The following is a 17289-nucleotide window of genomic DNA, read 5'->3' as shown; positions in this document are numbered from 1 at the left end:
GGCAATCTCACAGACAGTAAGACAGTTTTATTAAAACTAAGCTTCACAAAGGCTAAGTATGTAATGAAGTGAGAGCTCTTAAATACTCTGGGTTGCATTTTAATTGAGTCAACTCTTCTGCCAAGCACTTTGGCAAATTGGTATACATCAAAAGCCATAAAAATGCAAATAGCCCAGAAAAAGCTTATACTTGAAGATGTTAATTGTTCTTTTTGTTTTTTCCCTTCGTTTTTTTGGTAATAGCTTTGATATATAATTCACATCTCAGATAATTCATCCATTTAATGTGTACTATTCAATAGCTTTTAGTAACTTACTTAGAGTTTGCAACCATCACCCCAATCAACTGTGAGATATTTTCATGAAAAAGAAACCCCAAAACTTTTACTCATCATTTCCCAATCACATTTCCATTCTTGGCCTTAAGCAACCACTAATCCACTTTCTGAGGCTTCCCAGGTGGTGAGGTGAGGTGAGGTGAAGAGGTGAAGTCGCTCAGTCGAGTCAGACTCTTTGCGACCCTGTGGACTGTAGGCTTCTCCGTCCATGGGATTCTCCAGGCAAGAATACTGGAGTGGATTGCCATTTCCTTCTCCAGGGGATCTTCCTGGATCGAACCCGGGTCTCCTGCATTGGAGGCAGACACTTTAACCTCTGAGCCACCAGGGAAGCTAGTGGCAAAGAATCCGCCTGCCAATGCAGGAGAGGTAAGAGACATGAGTTTGATCCCTGGGTCAGGAAGTAACCCTGGAGGAAGACATGGCAACCCACTCCAGTATTTGTGCCTGGAGAATCCCACGGACAGAGGATCCTGGTGAGCCATGGTCCAGAGGGTCACAATGAGTGGGACATGACTGAAGCCACTTAGCACCTGCACAATCTACTCTTGTCTATAGATTTGCCTATTCTGAACATTTCATATAAATAGAATCATTATGCTAAGCAAAAGCAGCCAGCCACAAAAGACTGCACATTGTTTACAACGGTTACCCATGTTACACCATATATCAGTACCTCCTTTGGCCAAATATTATTTCATTGTATAGACATTTGACCATGCATTCAGCAGTTGTGTGTGTTGTCTGTGTTGTCTCCCTTTTCGGTCATTATAAATAATGCCCTTATGAACATTTACATACAAGTTTCTGCATGGACATGTTTACATTTCTTTTGACTACATACCTGGGAATGGAATTGGTATTCTTACAGTACTGAAAATCATAAGCAATTTCACTGTCCAACAGAGAATGGTATTATGCAAAATAAATGTTGCCTGTGTAGAAGGAAGGCCATGCAGCCATACAGACCATGCAAGAAAAAGGATGCATGCGTGCTAAGCCGCTTCAGTTGTGTCAGACTCTGTGCGACCCTATGGACTATAGCCAGCCAGGCTCCTCTGTCCATGAGGATTCTCCAGGCAAGAATATTGGAGTGGGTTGCCATGCCCTCCTCCAGGGGATCTTCCCAATCCAGGGATTGAACCCGGCTCTTCTGTCTCCTGCATTGGCAGGGGGGTTCTTTACCGCTAGCGCCACCTGGGAAGTCCGGGGTGAAAAAAAAAAGCAAACTACGACCTTCTTAAAATCCTTTCTGGGTTTCCCGTCCCTGCTCTGTCATAGGGACATGCCCTCTGCCTCTGACCTCAGAGCTCTCCCCCTCAATTCCCTGAAGACCAGCCACACTGCTTTTAGAAATTTTTAAAATATCTAAGATCCAGAGTCTTTGCATTTGTTTCCTCTGCTTGTATCACACTTTCCCCACTTTGATGACCAGTAGTTTCAAGTATCATCTTACATGCCTTTTCCTCACAGAAACCTTCTCTGATATCCCTAACTAGTCTAGGATTAGGTGTTTCCCTAGCAGCCTGCAATTTTCCATCTTAATACTGCTAATTGTTTAGTCAGTGATCAAGTATTGAGAGCCTTTTACATGCAGGAATAGACGGTAAAATAAAACATGCAAGACCCCAGCCATCCTAGACCTCATATTCTACAGAGGGAATGTAACGTACAAGTAAACAAATCACCCTTTTGGGTGATTTTAGTTAATGATAATTAGCTCCACGGTTTTCCTCTGTGTTTGGATAGTAAACTCCACGAAGGTAGAAGCTATTTGTCTTAGTTACTTCCAGTTTGCTAGAGCTTATTAGCACCTAGCTGGCTGAATAAGCTCAAAACAAATTTAAGTGACTGTTAAAAACAGGCATATAAAAACCAGAAATGGAAAACACAAATGCGACTACTTCTGTAAACAGTTCAGTTTGAGGGTTTTTTTCCTTTTTCAAAACTTTCTGTAATTCTATTCTTTTTATAACTACAACAATTTAAAAAGATAAGCAAAAAATCACCAAAACCCGTAAAGAAACCCCAAATAAAACACATTTATATGTTATCACACACTCATTAACAGACGTGGTAGTAACCCTACTCTGAAATACTCAGATGCGTTGGTTAACAGTACAGAATTTCCTTGGCGCCTTACCAAGTAGGTTCCCGGCTGCCAGAAATGTAATTTAGTTTTAAAAGAAAAGGTGCTTAAGAATATGCCCCCCGCAATTTCTCCGATCGCTAATACACTTGAGAATCTCCCTCCACCCACGACGTGGCAGCAAAAAAAAAAAAAACCAAACCCTGCAATTCTATTTTTATGTCAACGATGAGAAGAGAACACAGAACTTTTTGCGAGGTCAACAAAGAATGCAAGACTTTTACGCAACAGATCGCCGGCTTTTTCCCCAAAAGATCCTTTTACAAGCCCCAAAGACAAAGATGGGCTGGTAAAACCAGGTAGCCCTAGGTTTGGCCAGGAGAGCATCCAGATAAAACCCCACCCCCTAGCAGAGCGCTCAGCCTGGTCTTTCTTTCCTCCGGGCGCATGCGCAGCGCACTCTCCTGCCTCCGCACGTCTTTTCCAGCGAGTCGAGGAGGCGCTTACGTCACCGTGCCGTCGAAGAGAAAACCCTTCCGCTGCTCCATGGAAAACGAGTCCACGCACCTTTAGCTTTCTTTACCCCTCCTTCTACCCCAATGCCAAAGACTTTCCCGGCCCGTTGCCAACAGCCCAGCTTTTTGCCGAACTTCTGAGTACGTTCGTTGGACGGAAAAAAGCGGCGGAGAGGGAAAAGTTGGAGGATGTGAGACCAAACCAGGGTTGTTTACGGGGAGTGAGCGAGTCTAGAAATCGGTCCGCGAGGGCGGAGCCGAAGAAGCCGGCACTTCTTTCTCTCTCTCTTCCCCTCCCTCCCCAGCCTTCCCCGCGAGCGGACGCGGCATCGCCTCTGTCTCGCTTTTTCTTATTTTTCTCCCCCCTTTCCCCTTCCTTTTTATTTTTTTTTTTATTTTTCCCCCTTCCCCCCCTTTCACCATTTCCCCTCGGAGGCGCTTCCCCTGGGCAGGGGCAGAGCCGGTCTCACCCCCCGCCTCTCCCCGGCCCCCGCCGCCCTATGGCGAGAGGGAACCCCCTCCCCACCCGGGCACAAGCGGCGGCGGTTGGAGGAGCGGGACCGGCGGCGGCGGCGGCGGCGGCCTCAGGTCCAGGGGCGTCATGGAACTAATTCGCTGACCAGCCCACCGGCTGCAGCCGTGCGTCCCGCTCGAGCGCCAGCGCCCGCGCCCTCCGGCCCGCTTCCCCCTCTTCTCCCTCCTCAGTCGGCCCGGTCCTGGTCCCGCGCGTCTCGTCGCCGCGCGCAGAGGAAAATGAGGTGGTAACGGGCCCCCGGATGACCCCTCGTCACCACTTTGAGGTCTACAGTTCTGCCGGGGAGGAGGAGGAGGAGGAAGAAGAGGAGGAGAAGGTGAGGGGCGGGGACGGTCCTCGCGATCCGCGCGCGACCCCCTCCAGCGCCGCGCGCTCCGTCGGGGAAACCTGCCGGACACCCCCCATCCCACTCCTCTCACCAACAACTCGGCCCCTGCCCAGTTCGGAAACAGCTCCGCTGGGTTCCCTTTCGGGCCAATTTTTTCCGTCAGCGCGTAACTTTTTTTGTAGCTGCAGCAAATCGCCTCCTAGTGTGCGTTCTAGGCTCCGCGAGCCCGGGGGATACACAAAGAAGGACACACCCCCAACCCTAGACCTCAACGCCCCCAAGGGACCCGGGGGAAAATCGTTCACTTTGCAAAGCAGGCGGTGCTGGGGACGGGACGGGGTGGGGTGCAGATGATGGGGAAAACCTGCGGGAAGGCGGGGGAGAGGAACGTTACTCGGGGTTTTGGGTGGGTGGGGAAGATCTGCCGAAGGAGCTGAGCTTAAGAGTTTGCACCCTAAGGGGAGTAAGACCGAAAAGTTGAAGAGGGCGGAAGGCCCTCTGCCGAGCTAGTGATTCCACTGCAGATCGTTTGGGTAGGAGTTGCGAATTAGATAGCAAAGTAGTGGAAGGGTATCTTTCCGGAGGTAGGATGGCATCAGACTGGAGATCTTTGAATGTCAAAGTATTCAACTTTTATTCTGTCGGTGGGAGCCACTCAGCGTTTGAACAATAGCAGTGTGACATTATGATGTTAATAGTAACACTTGTTGAGGCTTACTATTGGACAGGCATGGTTCTAAGTGGTTTGCAACTTACTGAATCTTCACAGGGGTAGGTGGTTCAGAAACATTTTACAGATGAGGGAAACTGAGGCTCCATAAAATTGATTTTTCCTACTAGATGACAGCCAGGACACGGTGGCCAGAATTCCATCCCAGGCAGTCTGACTATGCTATACAGTCTGTATCTCAGAAAAAATTAAAAGTAGTGTTATCTGCTTCTAGCTTTTCCAGGTCATTTGTGGCAGACAAAGTAGAAGGGAACAGACAAGAAAGAATGGACAAGATTCAGATTTGCTAATCTGGGACCAGACACATCAGAAATTCCGAGCTTCTGAACTAGAAGTTTCTAAATACTGGTGAAGAGTAGACTAGTAGAATCAGCGTGTTTTGGAAAGGTGCACTTGGATGGTTTGCAGTTAAACTGAGTTAAGTGAGTTTTCATGGCAGTGTGACATACTAGTTTAGAATGGAACTCTCAAATGTTTCTTGGTTAGGATTGGAAGCTTAACGGTGTGTACATGTTTTATTCTGATTGTATGCCACAATCAAAGGTGAAAAGTATTCACCTTTCTGTGCATGTTTCTTCGTCTTTAAAAGAGGCTTAATAAAAATACAAACTTAATAATGTGCTTCCCTGGTAGCTCAGTATGTAAAGGATCTGCCTGCACTGCAGGAGACCTGGGTTTGATTCCTGGGTCCAGAACATCCCCTGGAGAAGGAAATGGCAAGCCTTTCCTGTATTCTTGCCCGGAAAATCCTATGGACAGAGGAGCTGGGCAGGCTACAGCCCATGGGGTTGAAAGAGTTGGACACGACTTGGTGACTAAACCCCCACCACCAAACTTAATACCGTTCTTTGAGTTTGAGGAGTTAATATGGCAGTATTTTGAACAATACCTGGCCAAGTGATAAGCACTTACTATTTTTTAGCTAAGCACTTAACAAGTATAAACTATTATTATTATTTACTTAGCACAGTGCTGAACTCTGGAGAGTGTTTGCCATCAAGGTTAATAGGAGAGACCATCCTACAGATAATCAGTTATCACAGTAAAGTTATCCACTTTAGTAAACTTAACATTGATACTTTTACTTTTGTCATATCTGTTGGAATTCTCATTATGTCAGTTGACCCAAAAGTGACCCTCTCTCTACAGGATCCAGATAATGAGTTTATATCTGATCTGCAGTGGCCAGATCAGATAGATACTGCAGTTTCACTTTTCTGTAGCGTGGAAAATCTAGAACATCCCCACGGATGTCCTCCATGCTTGTATTATTTATATCCCATTTTTTTTGAAGTTTAAGGAAATATGACATCTTTGTTGTTTCTATTGTGTTTTGTTTGTTTGTTTTTTTCTGTTGATTTGGTGTAGGGCTTCCCTTGTGGCTCAGCTGGTAAAGAATCCACCTGCAATGCAGGAGACCTGGGTTCGATCCCTGGGTTAGGAATATCCCCTGGAGAAGGGAAAGGCAGCCCACTCCAGTGGCAGAATTCCGTGGACTGTATAGTCCATGGGGTTGCAAAGAGTCGGACAGGACTGAGCGACTTTCACCTCACTTTGTGGCGTGTTACATTGATTTCTGAATGTTAAACCAACTTGGCATTCCTGGGCTAAATCCCGCTTGGTTATGGTGTATAATCCCCTTTTTATGTTTTCAGATACAGATTGCTAGTATTTTGTTGATGAATTCTGCCTCTGTATTTAAAAGAGATATATATTGGTCTGCAGTTTTCCTATTGTAGTCTTTGATTTTGGTAGCAGGATTATAACTGGCCTCAAAATGAGTTGAGAAGGACTCCTCCTCTTTATTTTTTGGAAGAGTTTATGAAGAATTTGTCTTAATGTTTCTATAAATGTTTGGTAGAATTCACCAGTGAAGCCATTTGGGTATGGGGTTTTCTTTTAGTTTGTCTTACTAATTTTAGAAAGCTGGCAGATCCTGGTGAGCCACCCCGGTGAGAGTAGCTAAAGGAATGAAATAAGTTTTGACAAGAGTTAATCAATTACTGATTAAAATTAGGTTTAGAAGAAGTCTTAGAACCTAAGGAGTTCAGTCTGCATCCAGTATAGGTATTTCTTCTAAATACCTCTTGACAGGTGATTATCTAGTTTATACTCGTGTTTCTGAGGTTGATGTTTATGTTTACTTTAAGTGAAATTATAGTGAGTCTGTTTATCTCAGATTGTGGAGAAAAGTACCAAGGCAACAAAATTGGAATCTCAGAACATCTCAGCAGAATATAACAGTAAATGGAATTTAACAAGACAACTTTGTTTAAAGAAAGAATGCATTTAAGGTCCTGAACAAAAATGTAATGTCCTCCCCTACCCCCTAAAAAAGCACCAAAAGCCCTCGCACAATGAGGCAGGGAGGTAGAGAAGTTTGCCTAAGAGTGTACCTTAGAAAGTCTTAGAGTTTTAGCTGAGCATAAATTTTGTCTCGGTAATTCAATAGCCCCTATTTTAAAAAGTAGTTAATGGTCTTAGAGGGCATTAGTAATTCGTGCTAATTTTGAAGAGCTAAAATCATGTCACATGAGGAACTCTTGAATAGTTTTTCATTTCTGCAGACGATGAACTGATGAGCATGATAACAGCCTTCAAACATTTGAAGGCTTGATCTCTGAAAGAGATCAGACTTGGTTGGGTTTGTTTTGGTTATAGTTTTTTGGTTTTGGCCCCAAGGGTTGAAATGAGCCTTTGATTCTATCTCTGTTTCATCAGGACACTGCTGTGGGCCCTGTGGGTTATGAAAACATGATATGAATGCAAAGGAATTTATAGGGAAGATAGTTCTTGGAAGAAATTACCTTTTAGGTGGACCTTTCAGGATGGTTTCTATTTTCCACTCTAAGTTATTTGTTTCTTAATATAAAAAGCACTTCATGCTTGGTATAAAAAATTTGCAAAAACCCAGAAGTTTAAAGAAGCAAAAAAAAAAATCACTGTCCTGTTAATCAGAGGTAGTTTGCAGTAGGTTAAGCAGTAAGTTAGTGAAATATGTGGGGTGATTCATAGGGAAGAGGATATTAGCTAGAGTTGGGGCAGAGGGAACACAGAAATTGAAGATGAGGCTTCTATATTTTGTTTTTTTCAAATATTTTTATAAAAAATTAGGGACTTTGTGTGTTAAAACTAGACATTAAAACATTTTTTTAAAGAATCCCTGGAATCTGAAGCAGATAGGTAATACAGGTATGTAGTTGATAAAATGGAATAGTTATTTGAGGTCTTCAGTGAAAAACAGCATTCCCCTGCTGCTTGACTTCCCCACTCTCTTCTCTTCTCTTCTCATTCCTTAGAGGTTAACCACTCTTAGCTCTTAGCTTTTTCTCTTGTGATTTAAAAATCATACTTTCAAATAATTACTGCTGTTTTTTGATGTTTGAGTTTTAGATATTATTTATGTTTTCTTCTGAAATATAAAGATGAGGCTCTCATTCTGCCTTCTAACTCCCCTCATCTTGCCAGTGTAGTTTTATCACAGTCTTTGTGTTGAAATCTCTATTCAGTATTTTCATTATTATTGCTTTGTAAATATTGTGGTATATTATTATATTTCAGTTCAGTTCAGTTGCTCAGTCGTGTCTGACTTTACGACCCCATGTACTGTAGCATGCCAGGCTTCCCTGTTGATCACCAATTTCTGGAGCTTGCTCAAACTCATGTCCATTGAGTCATTGATGCCATCCAACCATCTCATCCTCTTTCATCCTCTTCTGCTCCTGCCTCTAATCTTTCCCAGCATCAGGGTCTTTTCTGATGAGTCAGCTCTTCACATCAGGTGGCCAAAGTATTGGAGCTTCAGCTTCAACATAGTCCTTCCAATGAGTATTCAGAACTGATTTCTTTTAGGATTGACTGGTTTGATCTTGCAGTCCATGAGACTCTCAAGAGTCTTCTCCAGTGCCACAGTTCGAAAGCATCAATTCTTCGACTTTCAGCGTTCTTTATGGTCTATCTCTCACATCCATATATAACTACTGGAAAAACCATAGCTTTGACTATATGGCCTAAGTAATGTCTCTGCTTTTTAATATGCTGTCCAGGTTTTCATAGCTTTCCTTATATTACTATATTTTCTTCTATTTACTTTCTTGCATTATCTTTTTCTGAGTTTAATAACCTTTTTAGTTGCTTTGTTGTTGTTCAGTCACCAAGTTGTGTCCGACTTTTGCAGCCCCATGGACTGCAGCATGCCAGTCTTCCCTGTCCTTCACTATCTGCTGGAGTTTGCTCAAAAGCCTTATCTGCCAGTGCAGGAGACTCCAGAGATGCAGGTCTATCCCTGAGTCAGAAAGATCCCTTGGAATAGGAAATGGCAACCCACTCCAGAATTCTTGCCTGGAGAATCCCATGGTCAGGAACCTGGCTGGCTACAGTCTGTAGGGTTGCAGAATCTGAGCATGCATGCACATACATGTCCATTGGGTTGCTGATGCCATCCAACCATTTCACCCTTTGTTGCCCCCGACCCCTTCTCCTCCTGGCCTCAGTCTTTCCGAGCATCAGGGTCTCTTTCAGTGAGTTGGCTCTTCACATCAGGTGGCCAGAGTATTGGAGCTTCAGTATCAGTCCTTCCAGTGAATGTTCTGGGTTGATTTCCTTTAGGATTGGCTGGTTTGATCTCTTTGCTGTCCAGAGGACTCTCAAGAGTCTTCTCTGGCACCGTAATTTGAAAGCATCAATTCTTTGGCAGTTAACTTTCATCAAATCTAATTACCTTCTTTTGACATCCTTCCACAGTGTCTCCAGTTTTCTACATACAGTTAAATCTCTGTGGTTTCCTTTTTTTTTTTTTTTTTTAAGCTTTAATGTAGAAATATCTTCTCAGACGATGCTTTGTGCTGATCTAGACTTTGCATTTTAGACTTGCTCATTTTAGAGTGTCAATTACCTCGCATGCTAAGTCACTTCAGCTGTGACCAACTCTTTGCAACCCTGTGGATTGGGGCCTGGCAGGCCCCTCTGTCCATGGGATTACACAGGCAAGAATACTGGAGTGGGTTGCCATTTCCTCCTCCAAGGGATCTTCCCAACCCACAAATCAAACCCACATCTCTGTGTCTCCTGCATTGGCAGGTGGGTTCTTTACCACTGGTGCCAGTTACCTTACTGTTGGGCTTTCTAGATCAGCATTGTCAAGTAGAAGTTGCTGCCTTGATAGAAATGGTCCTTTGCGGTACTGTCCAGTGCAGTATTCACTAGCCACATGTAGCTGTTTAGTACTTGAAATATGACTAGTGTGACTGAGGAATTTTAACTTTATTCAGTTCTAATTTTAATATTTACTTGTGTAGCTAGTGGATACTGTATTGGGAAGCACAGTTCAGGATGGTTTCATACTTAAGGGGATAGTTTCATACTGAGTGGAAATGTTTTTTTTTTTTTTTTTTAATGAAGAAACTGCTTAGCCCTTATCCAATTAGATTTTAAACAGGAATATTTGGGACAACTAGTTCTAAAAATTTCTAGTTTAAAAAGCCTATGACTTAGTTTTGACACATTGATGTTTTGATCAAAGATTCTGTCAATTATATGGTCATGTTTTTGTCTCTATAACTGAATTTCAGATTTAAAGGGAGAATGTTAATTTAGATAACTGATGATTGTTGTAAACATTTTAATACATGGTATTTTAAAGAGTTGCAAAATCCTATATTGCCTCATAACATTTTTATTTTATGAATTGCTTAATAAGTACCAACATATTTATACAATGCTGCACCTAACTATATATGTGTAATTAAATATAGAACATTGTTTTATATTTGCTTTTATAGGTAGCTACATCAAGCTGGGTGGCAGGCAGATCCATAGGATATCATGAAGTTTCCAGGGCCTTTGGAAAACCAGAGATTGTCTTTCCTATTGGAAAAGGCAATCTCTAGGGAAGCCCAGATGTGGAAAGTGAATGTGCCGAAAATACCTACAAATCAGGTAAAGATTTCTCTCTTCGCTCTAGATAGGTGGCTTTTATTACCACTATCATATGTTACAGTATCTTGACACTGCATTGGAGAAATATGTATGTAATATATAAAGATATTCTTTATATGAGAAAAAATGAGCTGTTTGCTTTTTTGTTTTATCTGGGTTACACCTTTAGGAACATAGGTGTGTCCCTTCCCTTTCCTTGTAGCACAATACTTAGAGTAGGAGGCCTTCTCTATTTCTAGATACATAGCTCACCTTAGAGGCTGAATATAATCACATCCTTATCTTTAGTGATCAAAAGCTTGTTCCTTCATAAATATTAGTAAAGAATTACATAACCTACTAAGGTCGTGTCAGTGTTGAAAACTAGGGAGATAATCACCAGCTTACCTCTTAATTACTGTTGGCTATATGCCTTTTGCTGAGCGCCGAAGAATTAATGCTTTTGAACTTTGGTGTTGGAGAAGACTCTTGAGAGTCCCTTGGACTGGAAGGAGATCCAGCCAGTCCATTCTAAAGGAGATCAGTCCTGGGTGTTCCTTGGAAGGACTGATGCTGAAGCTGAAACTCCAATATTTTGACCACCTCATGCGAAGGGTTGACTCATTGGAAAAGACCCTGATTCTGGGAGGGATTGGGGGCAGGAGGAGAAGGGGACAACCGAGGATGAGATGGCTGGATGGCATCACCGACTCGATGGACATGAGTTTGGGTAAACTCTGGGAGTTGGTGACAGATAGGGAGGCCTGGTGTGCTGTGATTCATGGGGTTGCAAAGAGTCGGACACGACTGAGTGACTGAACTGAAGTGATATGCCTTTTCTCTTAGAAATTTCATATAATTAGAGTTTTTATTTTTTTAACAAATAGCTGTGAATATGTCTACTCCCCAAAATTTACTGATATAACATGTCTTTACACATCATTTATCCCTAGTACCTAGCTCTGTGCTTGGGATAAATAATAATGGCCAATAAATTTTCAGTATGTGTAAGCAAATGACAGTATCTGAGCTTCTCTGGTAGCTTAACAGTGAAGAATCCCCCCTGCATGCAGGAGACTTGGGTTCGATCCCTGGGTTGGGAAGATCCCCTGGAATAGGAAATGGCAACCCACTCCAGTATTCTTGCCTGGAGAATTCCACAGACAGAGCAGCCTAGTGGGCTGTAGTCCATGGGGTCATAAGAGTCGGACATGACTTAGCGCTAAGTCACCACACCATAGGTTATTGATATCTATGTGCTTTTTCTAATTCCAGCCTACTTTTATCTTCTTTCCCACAAGCTGAAGAAATACATGTTTTGCTTTTAGTGTTACTTAATTGTCATTTAGGGAATTGGAAAATTAGTTAATTTGAATGAAAGCCTTTTATACTAGGAACATTTGCATGTGTTATCAAATACATTTAATATCTCACTTGATCCTTTGAGGGCTTCCCTTAAATAGTCCGTAAGACCGCACACACTTGATTCTTTGGAAAAAGCAATAGTCCCAAATTGCTCAGGATTTCAACTACTAAGTAGTAGAGTTATAATTTTGAACCTGAGGCAGTTTTCTTCCCATTATACTTTTTATTTTTGTGTGGTTGTGTGATTCAATCATTCAGTAAATGTTTAAGTGTGATATTCTGAGCACTATTCTAGCATTGGGGATACAATTGTGAGAAAAATAGAAATTTCTGCTTTTTATGTTCTGACATTCTAATAAGCCTCAAAGCTTTATTATATCTGCTTTTAGGACCATTTTTTTCTCCTGTTATCTCAAGTCAGCATGCAACCAACATGTGTGATAAACTTTTATAACATGGTCTTTGAAGGTGATTTCTATCAAGATTATAGTATATTGCTATATTATCACTTATTCTGACCTATTTTTATAGATATTTTAACAGATATTATTGAGGTGTAATACCAGAGAACAGAACAGTATCAGAACTTCTAAGACTGATCTGTTTAAGGTTTTGTCTTTGTAATGCCAAGTAGATGCTCTACGTAGTGTTAGTCACTCAGTCGTGTCTGACTCTGTGACTCCATGGACTGTAGCCCGCTGGGCCCCTCAGTCCACAGAATTCTCTAGGCAAGAATACCAGAGTGGGTTGCCATTCCCTTCTCCAGGGGATATTCCCAATCCAGAAATTGAACCTGGGTCTCCAGCCTTGCAGGCAGATTCTTCACCATCTGAGCTACCAGGGAATCCTAGAAGCCCTACTTAGTTCTTGTAAAATGTGTGTGGGCTTGGTCTGATGGTGATAGGAAATAAGATAGAGATAGGAGTGAAGAGCTATAGGGGCCTGAGCCGCTTGACAGAAGAACCTCAGGGACACTTATCTGTTCTAATGCTTTTATTTTCTTCTGCAGCTCTCAGGGACTGGTTTTTCTACTTCCGTTTTCACAATTTCTTCTAACCATGATTTCCCTCCTTTTTCACTCTTCATAAGAGAAATAGTCTTGTCTCTAAACCAACGTTTTTATTTTGGGGCTTTTTTTTTTTTTTTGGTGCTGGTTAAAGCGGAAAAATAAAATATTTTTAAGCTTTTTCTCCTCTAGCTTTCTTCACCCCACCTCTACTTTCACCTAAACACTACTACAAGGTCATTTTCTTACAATTCTCATCTCCTGCCTTGCAGTTTAGTACAGAGTGGTCATGTAAGAATATTAGACATCTATCACTTCCCTTCAGTTTGCTTCTACAACACTCTGTTCTTCGCATATGATAGCACACACTATTATAATTTCCTGATGATTTGACTTTAGTTTCAGTTCAGTCGCTCAGTCATGTCCGACTCTTTGTGACCCCATGAATTGCAGCACACCAGGCCTCCCTGTCCATCACCAACTCCTGGAGTTCACTCAAACTCATGCCTTTCGAATCGGTAATGCCATCCAGCCATCTCATCCTCTGTCGTCCCCTTTTCCTCCTGTCCCCAATCCTTCCCAGCATCAGGGTCTTTTCCAATGAGTCAACTCTTCGCATGAGGTGGTCAAAGTACTGGAGTTTCAGCTTTAGCATCAGTCCTTCCAAAGAACACCCAGGACTGATCTCCTTTAGAATGGACTGGTTGGATCTCCTGGCCGTCCAAGGGACTCTCAACAGTCTTCTCCAGCACCACAGTTCAAAAGCATCAATTCTTCGGCGCTCAGCTTTCTTCACAGTCCAACTCTCACATCTATACATGACCACAGGAAAAACCACAGCCTTGACTAGATGGACCTTTGTTGGCAAAGTAATGTCTCTGCTTTTGAATATGCTATCTAGGTTGGTCATAACTTTCCTTCCAAGGAGTAAGTGTCTTTTAATTTCATGGCTGCAATTGCCATCTGCAGTGATTTTGGAGCCCAGAAAAATAAAGTCTGACACTGTTTCCACTGTTTCCCTATCTGTTTCCCATGAAGTGATGGGACCAGATGCCATGATCTTCGTTTTCTGAATGTTGAGCTTTAAACCAACTTTTTCACTCTCCTCTTTCACTTTCATCAAGAGGCTTTTGAGTTCCTCTTCACTCTCTGCCATCAGGGTGGTGTCATCTGCATATCTGAGGTTATTGATATTTCTCCCGGCAATCTTGATTCCAGCTTGTGCTTCCTCCAGCCCAGCGTTTCTCATGATGTACCCTGCATATAAGTTAAATAAGCATGGTGACAATAAACAGCTTTGACATACTCCTTTTCCTAGTTGGAACCAGTCTGTTGTTCCATGTCCAGTTCTAACTGTTGCTTCCTGACCTGCATACAGATTTCTCAAGAGGCAGGTCAGATGGTCTGGTATTCCCATCTCTTTCAGAATTTTCCATAGTTTATTGTGATCCACAATAACAGTCAAAGGCTTTGGCATAGTCAGTAAAGCAGAAATAGATGTTTTTCTGGAACTCTTGCTTTTTCGATGATCCAGCGGATGTTGGCAATTCGATATCTGGTTCCCCTGCCTTTTCTAAAACCAGCTTGAATATCTGGAAGTTCATGGTTCACATATTGTTGTATCCTGGCTTGAAGAATTTTGAGCATTACTTTGCTAGCGTGTGAGATGAGTGCAATTGTGTGGTAGTTTGAGCATTCTTTAGCATTGCCTTTCTTAGGGATTGGAATGAAAACTGACCTTTTCCAGTCCTGTGGCCACTGCTGAGTTTTCCAAATTTGCTGGCATATTGAGTGCAGCACTTTCACAGCATCATCTTTTAGGATTTGAAAGAGCTCAACTGGAATTCCATCACCTCCACTAGCTTTGTTCCTAGTGATACTTCCTAAGGCCCACTTGACTTCACATTCCAGGATGTCTGGCTCTAATACATTAACTTTTGTCATTTTTGTACCATCTGTAGATTTGGTAAATAAATACATCTGATTTGCCCCTAGGTTGTTTTTTTTTTTTTCTTAAGTAAACAGTTTCTTAAAGTATATATAGATCATAGAGTGTACAGCTCATAAATTTTCACAAAATGACACTAACCACATTACCAGCACCTTCAGAAGCTCTTCTTATGTCTTATATTTACCATCATCTATCTTTTCCCCACAAAGAAACATTATCCTATTATCAGAGATTAGTTTTTCTTTATTTTGAATTATATATGGAATAATAAAATATGTCCTGGGCTGTTTTGCTCAGCATTATTATTTATTATTTTTGGTTTAAGATCTCATCATAGGGATTCATTTATCCATTCTGCTATTGATGGTCATTAGGGTCGTTTTTGTGTATGTCTTTTGGTGAACATACTTGTACATTGCTGTTGAGTATATTCTTAGAGGTGGAATTGCTAGAACCTAGAATATGTGTATTCTCAGGTTTAGCAGATACCACCAATTGTATTACTTACCTGAGTTTGTTATACCACTTTTACACCCCGTTTTTTTTTTTCTACCCTTACAGCAGAGTATGAAAGTCCCAGGTTGCTCTGCATCCTTGTGAACCTTGATATTGTCTGTCTTTTTCATTTTAGTTATTCTCGTGAGTGTGTTGTAGTGTCACTTTAGGTTTTTGTTTGCATTTCCTGGGTAGCTAATGAAATTCCGCTTTTCATGTGCTAATTGGCCATTGACTATCTTTTTTGGTGAAATGTGTGTTCACATCTTTCACTTGGGTTCTGTTGATTTCCTTTTTAAATTGTTGGAAGTTTTTTGTTTTGCAGGCTCTGTGTATTATACATATCTTCAGCTCTGTATATGTTGACTTTTGATAAATAGAAGATCTTGATTTTTAATGACCAAATATCAGAAATTTTTTCCTTTTTGCTTAGTCCTTTTAAAGAAATGTTTGCCTCACCCGGAGTAATAATAGGAGTCAAAAATAATTTTTCTCCATTTAGAAAACCAGTACTATTGATTAGAAATACTGTTTGTGCCACTGCCCCATAATGTATTTTTGTTATTAATGACTGACTGCTGTATATGAGTAAACACATTTGTGGGTCAGTTTCTTGCCTCTCTTCATTGATCTGTTCACGTCTCTTAAATACCACACTGCCTCAGTTATTGTAGCATAATAATGTCTTTGGTGGCATATACTTTGTTCTTTTTTTTTTTCTTAACAGTTGCCTTGGCTGTTTTGAGCCCTTTGCTCTTCTGTATGTATCAATACTTTTAATACACTTGCCAGTTTTCAAAAAACAAAAAAATTGTGGGGTTTTGGTTTTACTGAATCTGTAGATTGATTGGGGGAAGAATGAACATGTTTATAATGAGTCTTCTAATCCATGAACATAGAGTATTTCTCCATTTTTCTTTAAAGATGGTCTTCAGTTTCTTTTAATAATATTTGAGAATTTAGGTTTATTCCTGGGTATTTGAGACTTGTTGAGGCTATTACAAATGGTATCATTTTAAATTTTTTATGTGCTTGCTTCTATATGCTGGTAGATTTTTATATAGACCATACTAAATTAACTAAGTAGTTTGCAGAGTCTCTAGGATTTTCTGTGTATTATACTCTGTCATGTCAAATGTGAATAATCATGGTTTTATTTTGTTCTTTCCAGTCCTTACAACTTTCTTTTCTCGCTGTTTTTCAGAATTAACTAGGGTTTCCAGAATACTGCTGAAGTCTCCATTTGAGGAGAAAGCTTTCAATATTTTACCATTAACTCTAATAGTTGCTATATATTTTTTAATCTTTATCAGATTAAGAAATTCTTTTCTCTGGCTTGGTTTGCTTGGAGTTTTTTTTTTTTATGAATAAGTGTTGAATTTTTATACATCATTGGATCTTATTAACATTTTGGCTAGGAGTCTTCCATCTAAGGTCATGGGTAAGATTGGTTTGTAATGCCCTTGTTAGATTCTCATGATAGAGTTATGCCGGCTTTGTAAAATGAGTTGGGAATTATTCCTGCTTTTTTTCCCCCAGTGCTCTCCATTTGTTTAAATTGATACTATTTCTTTCTTCAATGTTGGATGGTTTTGCTTCAAAGCCCCTGGAGCCTAGAGATTTATTTGTGGATAAGGTATTTACTAATTAGTCTAATATCTTTGGTCAGTATGAGGCTAATCAGGTCTTCATTTAAATGTTATCACCGTTTTACACGACTGAAGTGACAGCAGCAGCAGCAGTTTTGGTGAATTGTGTTTTTTAAGGAATTCATTTCATCTACAGTTTCCAGTTATTTGTATAAAGTTACTCAAAGTATTCTCTCTTTAATATGCCCTTTTTTATTTGGCATGTGGTTTTTCTTGATCAGTCTTTCTAGAGGTCTGTCAGCCTTTCAATTCTGTTGATTTTTCCCTATTGTACATTTTTTTTTTAAGTTTTGCTCTTTTTCCATTATTTCTGTCTACTTTCTTTGTATAGTTTTCTGTTCTTTATCTTGAGATATAGATGCTTTATCTCAA

General features: G+C 41.0%; 1 protein-coding gene across 1 annotated transcript in view; it reads left to right on the top strand.

Annotated features, from left to right (window-relative positions):
• CCNI (cyclin I) overlaps positions 3223-17289 on the top strand; it is a 35106-nt gene continuing 21039 nt past the window's right edge. The window contains exons 1-2 of the mRNA XM_005681795.3: positions 3223-3793; positions 10316-10472. Coding sequence (XP_005681852.1) covers positions 10359-10472 — 114 coding nt within the window. The 5' untranslated portion in view covers positions 3223-3793; positions 10316-10358. The remainder of the gene's footprint in view (positions 3794-10315; positions 10473-17289) is intronic.

The sequence above is a fragment of the Capra hircus genome, chromosome 6 (genome assembly GCF_001704415.2).
Source record: "Capra hircus breed San Clemente chromosome 6, ASM170441v1, whole genome shotgun sequence".
NCBI classification, from domain to species: domain Eukaryota; kingdom Metazoa; phylum Chordata; class Mammalia; order Artiodactyla; family Bovidae; genus Capra; species Capra hircus.
This window is presented reverse-complemented; position numbering and strand designations above follow the sequence as displayed.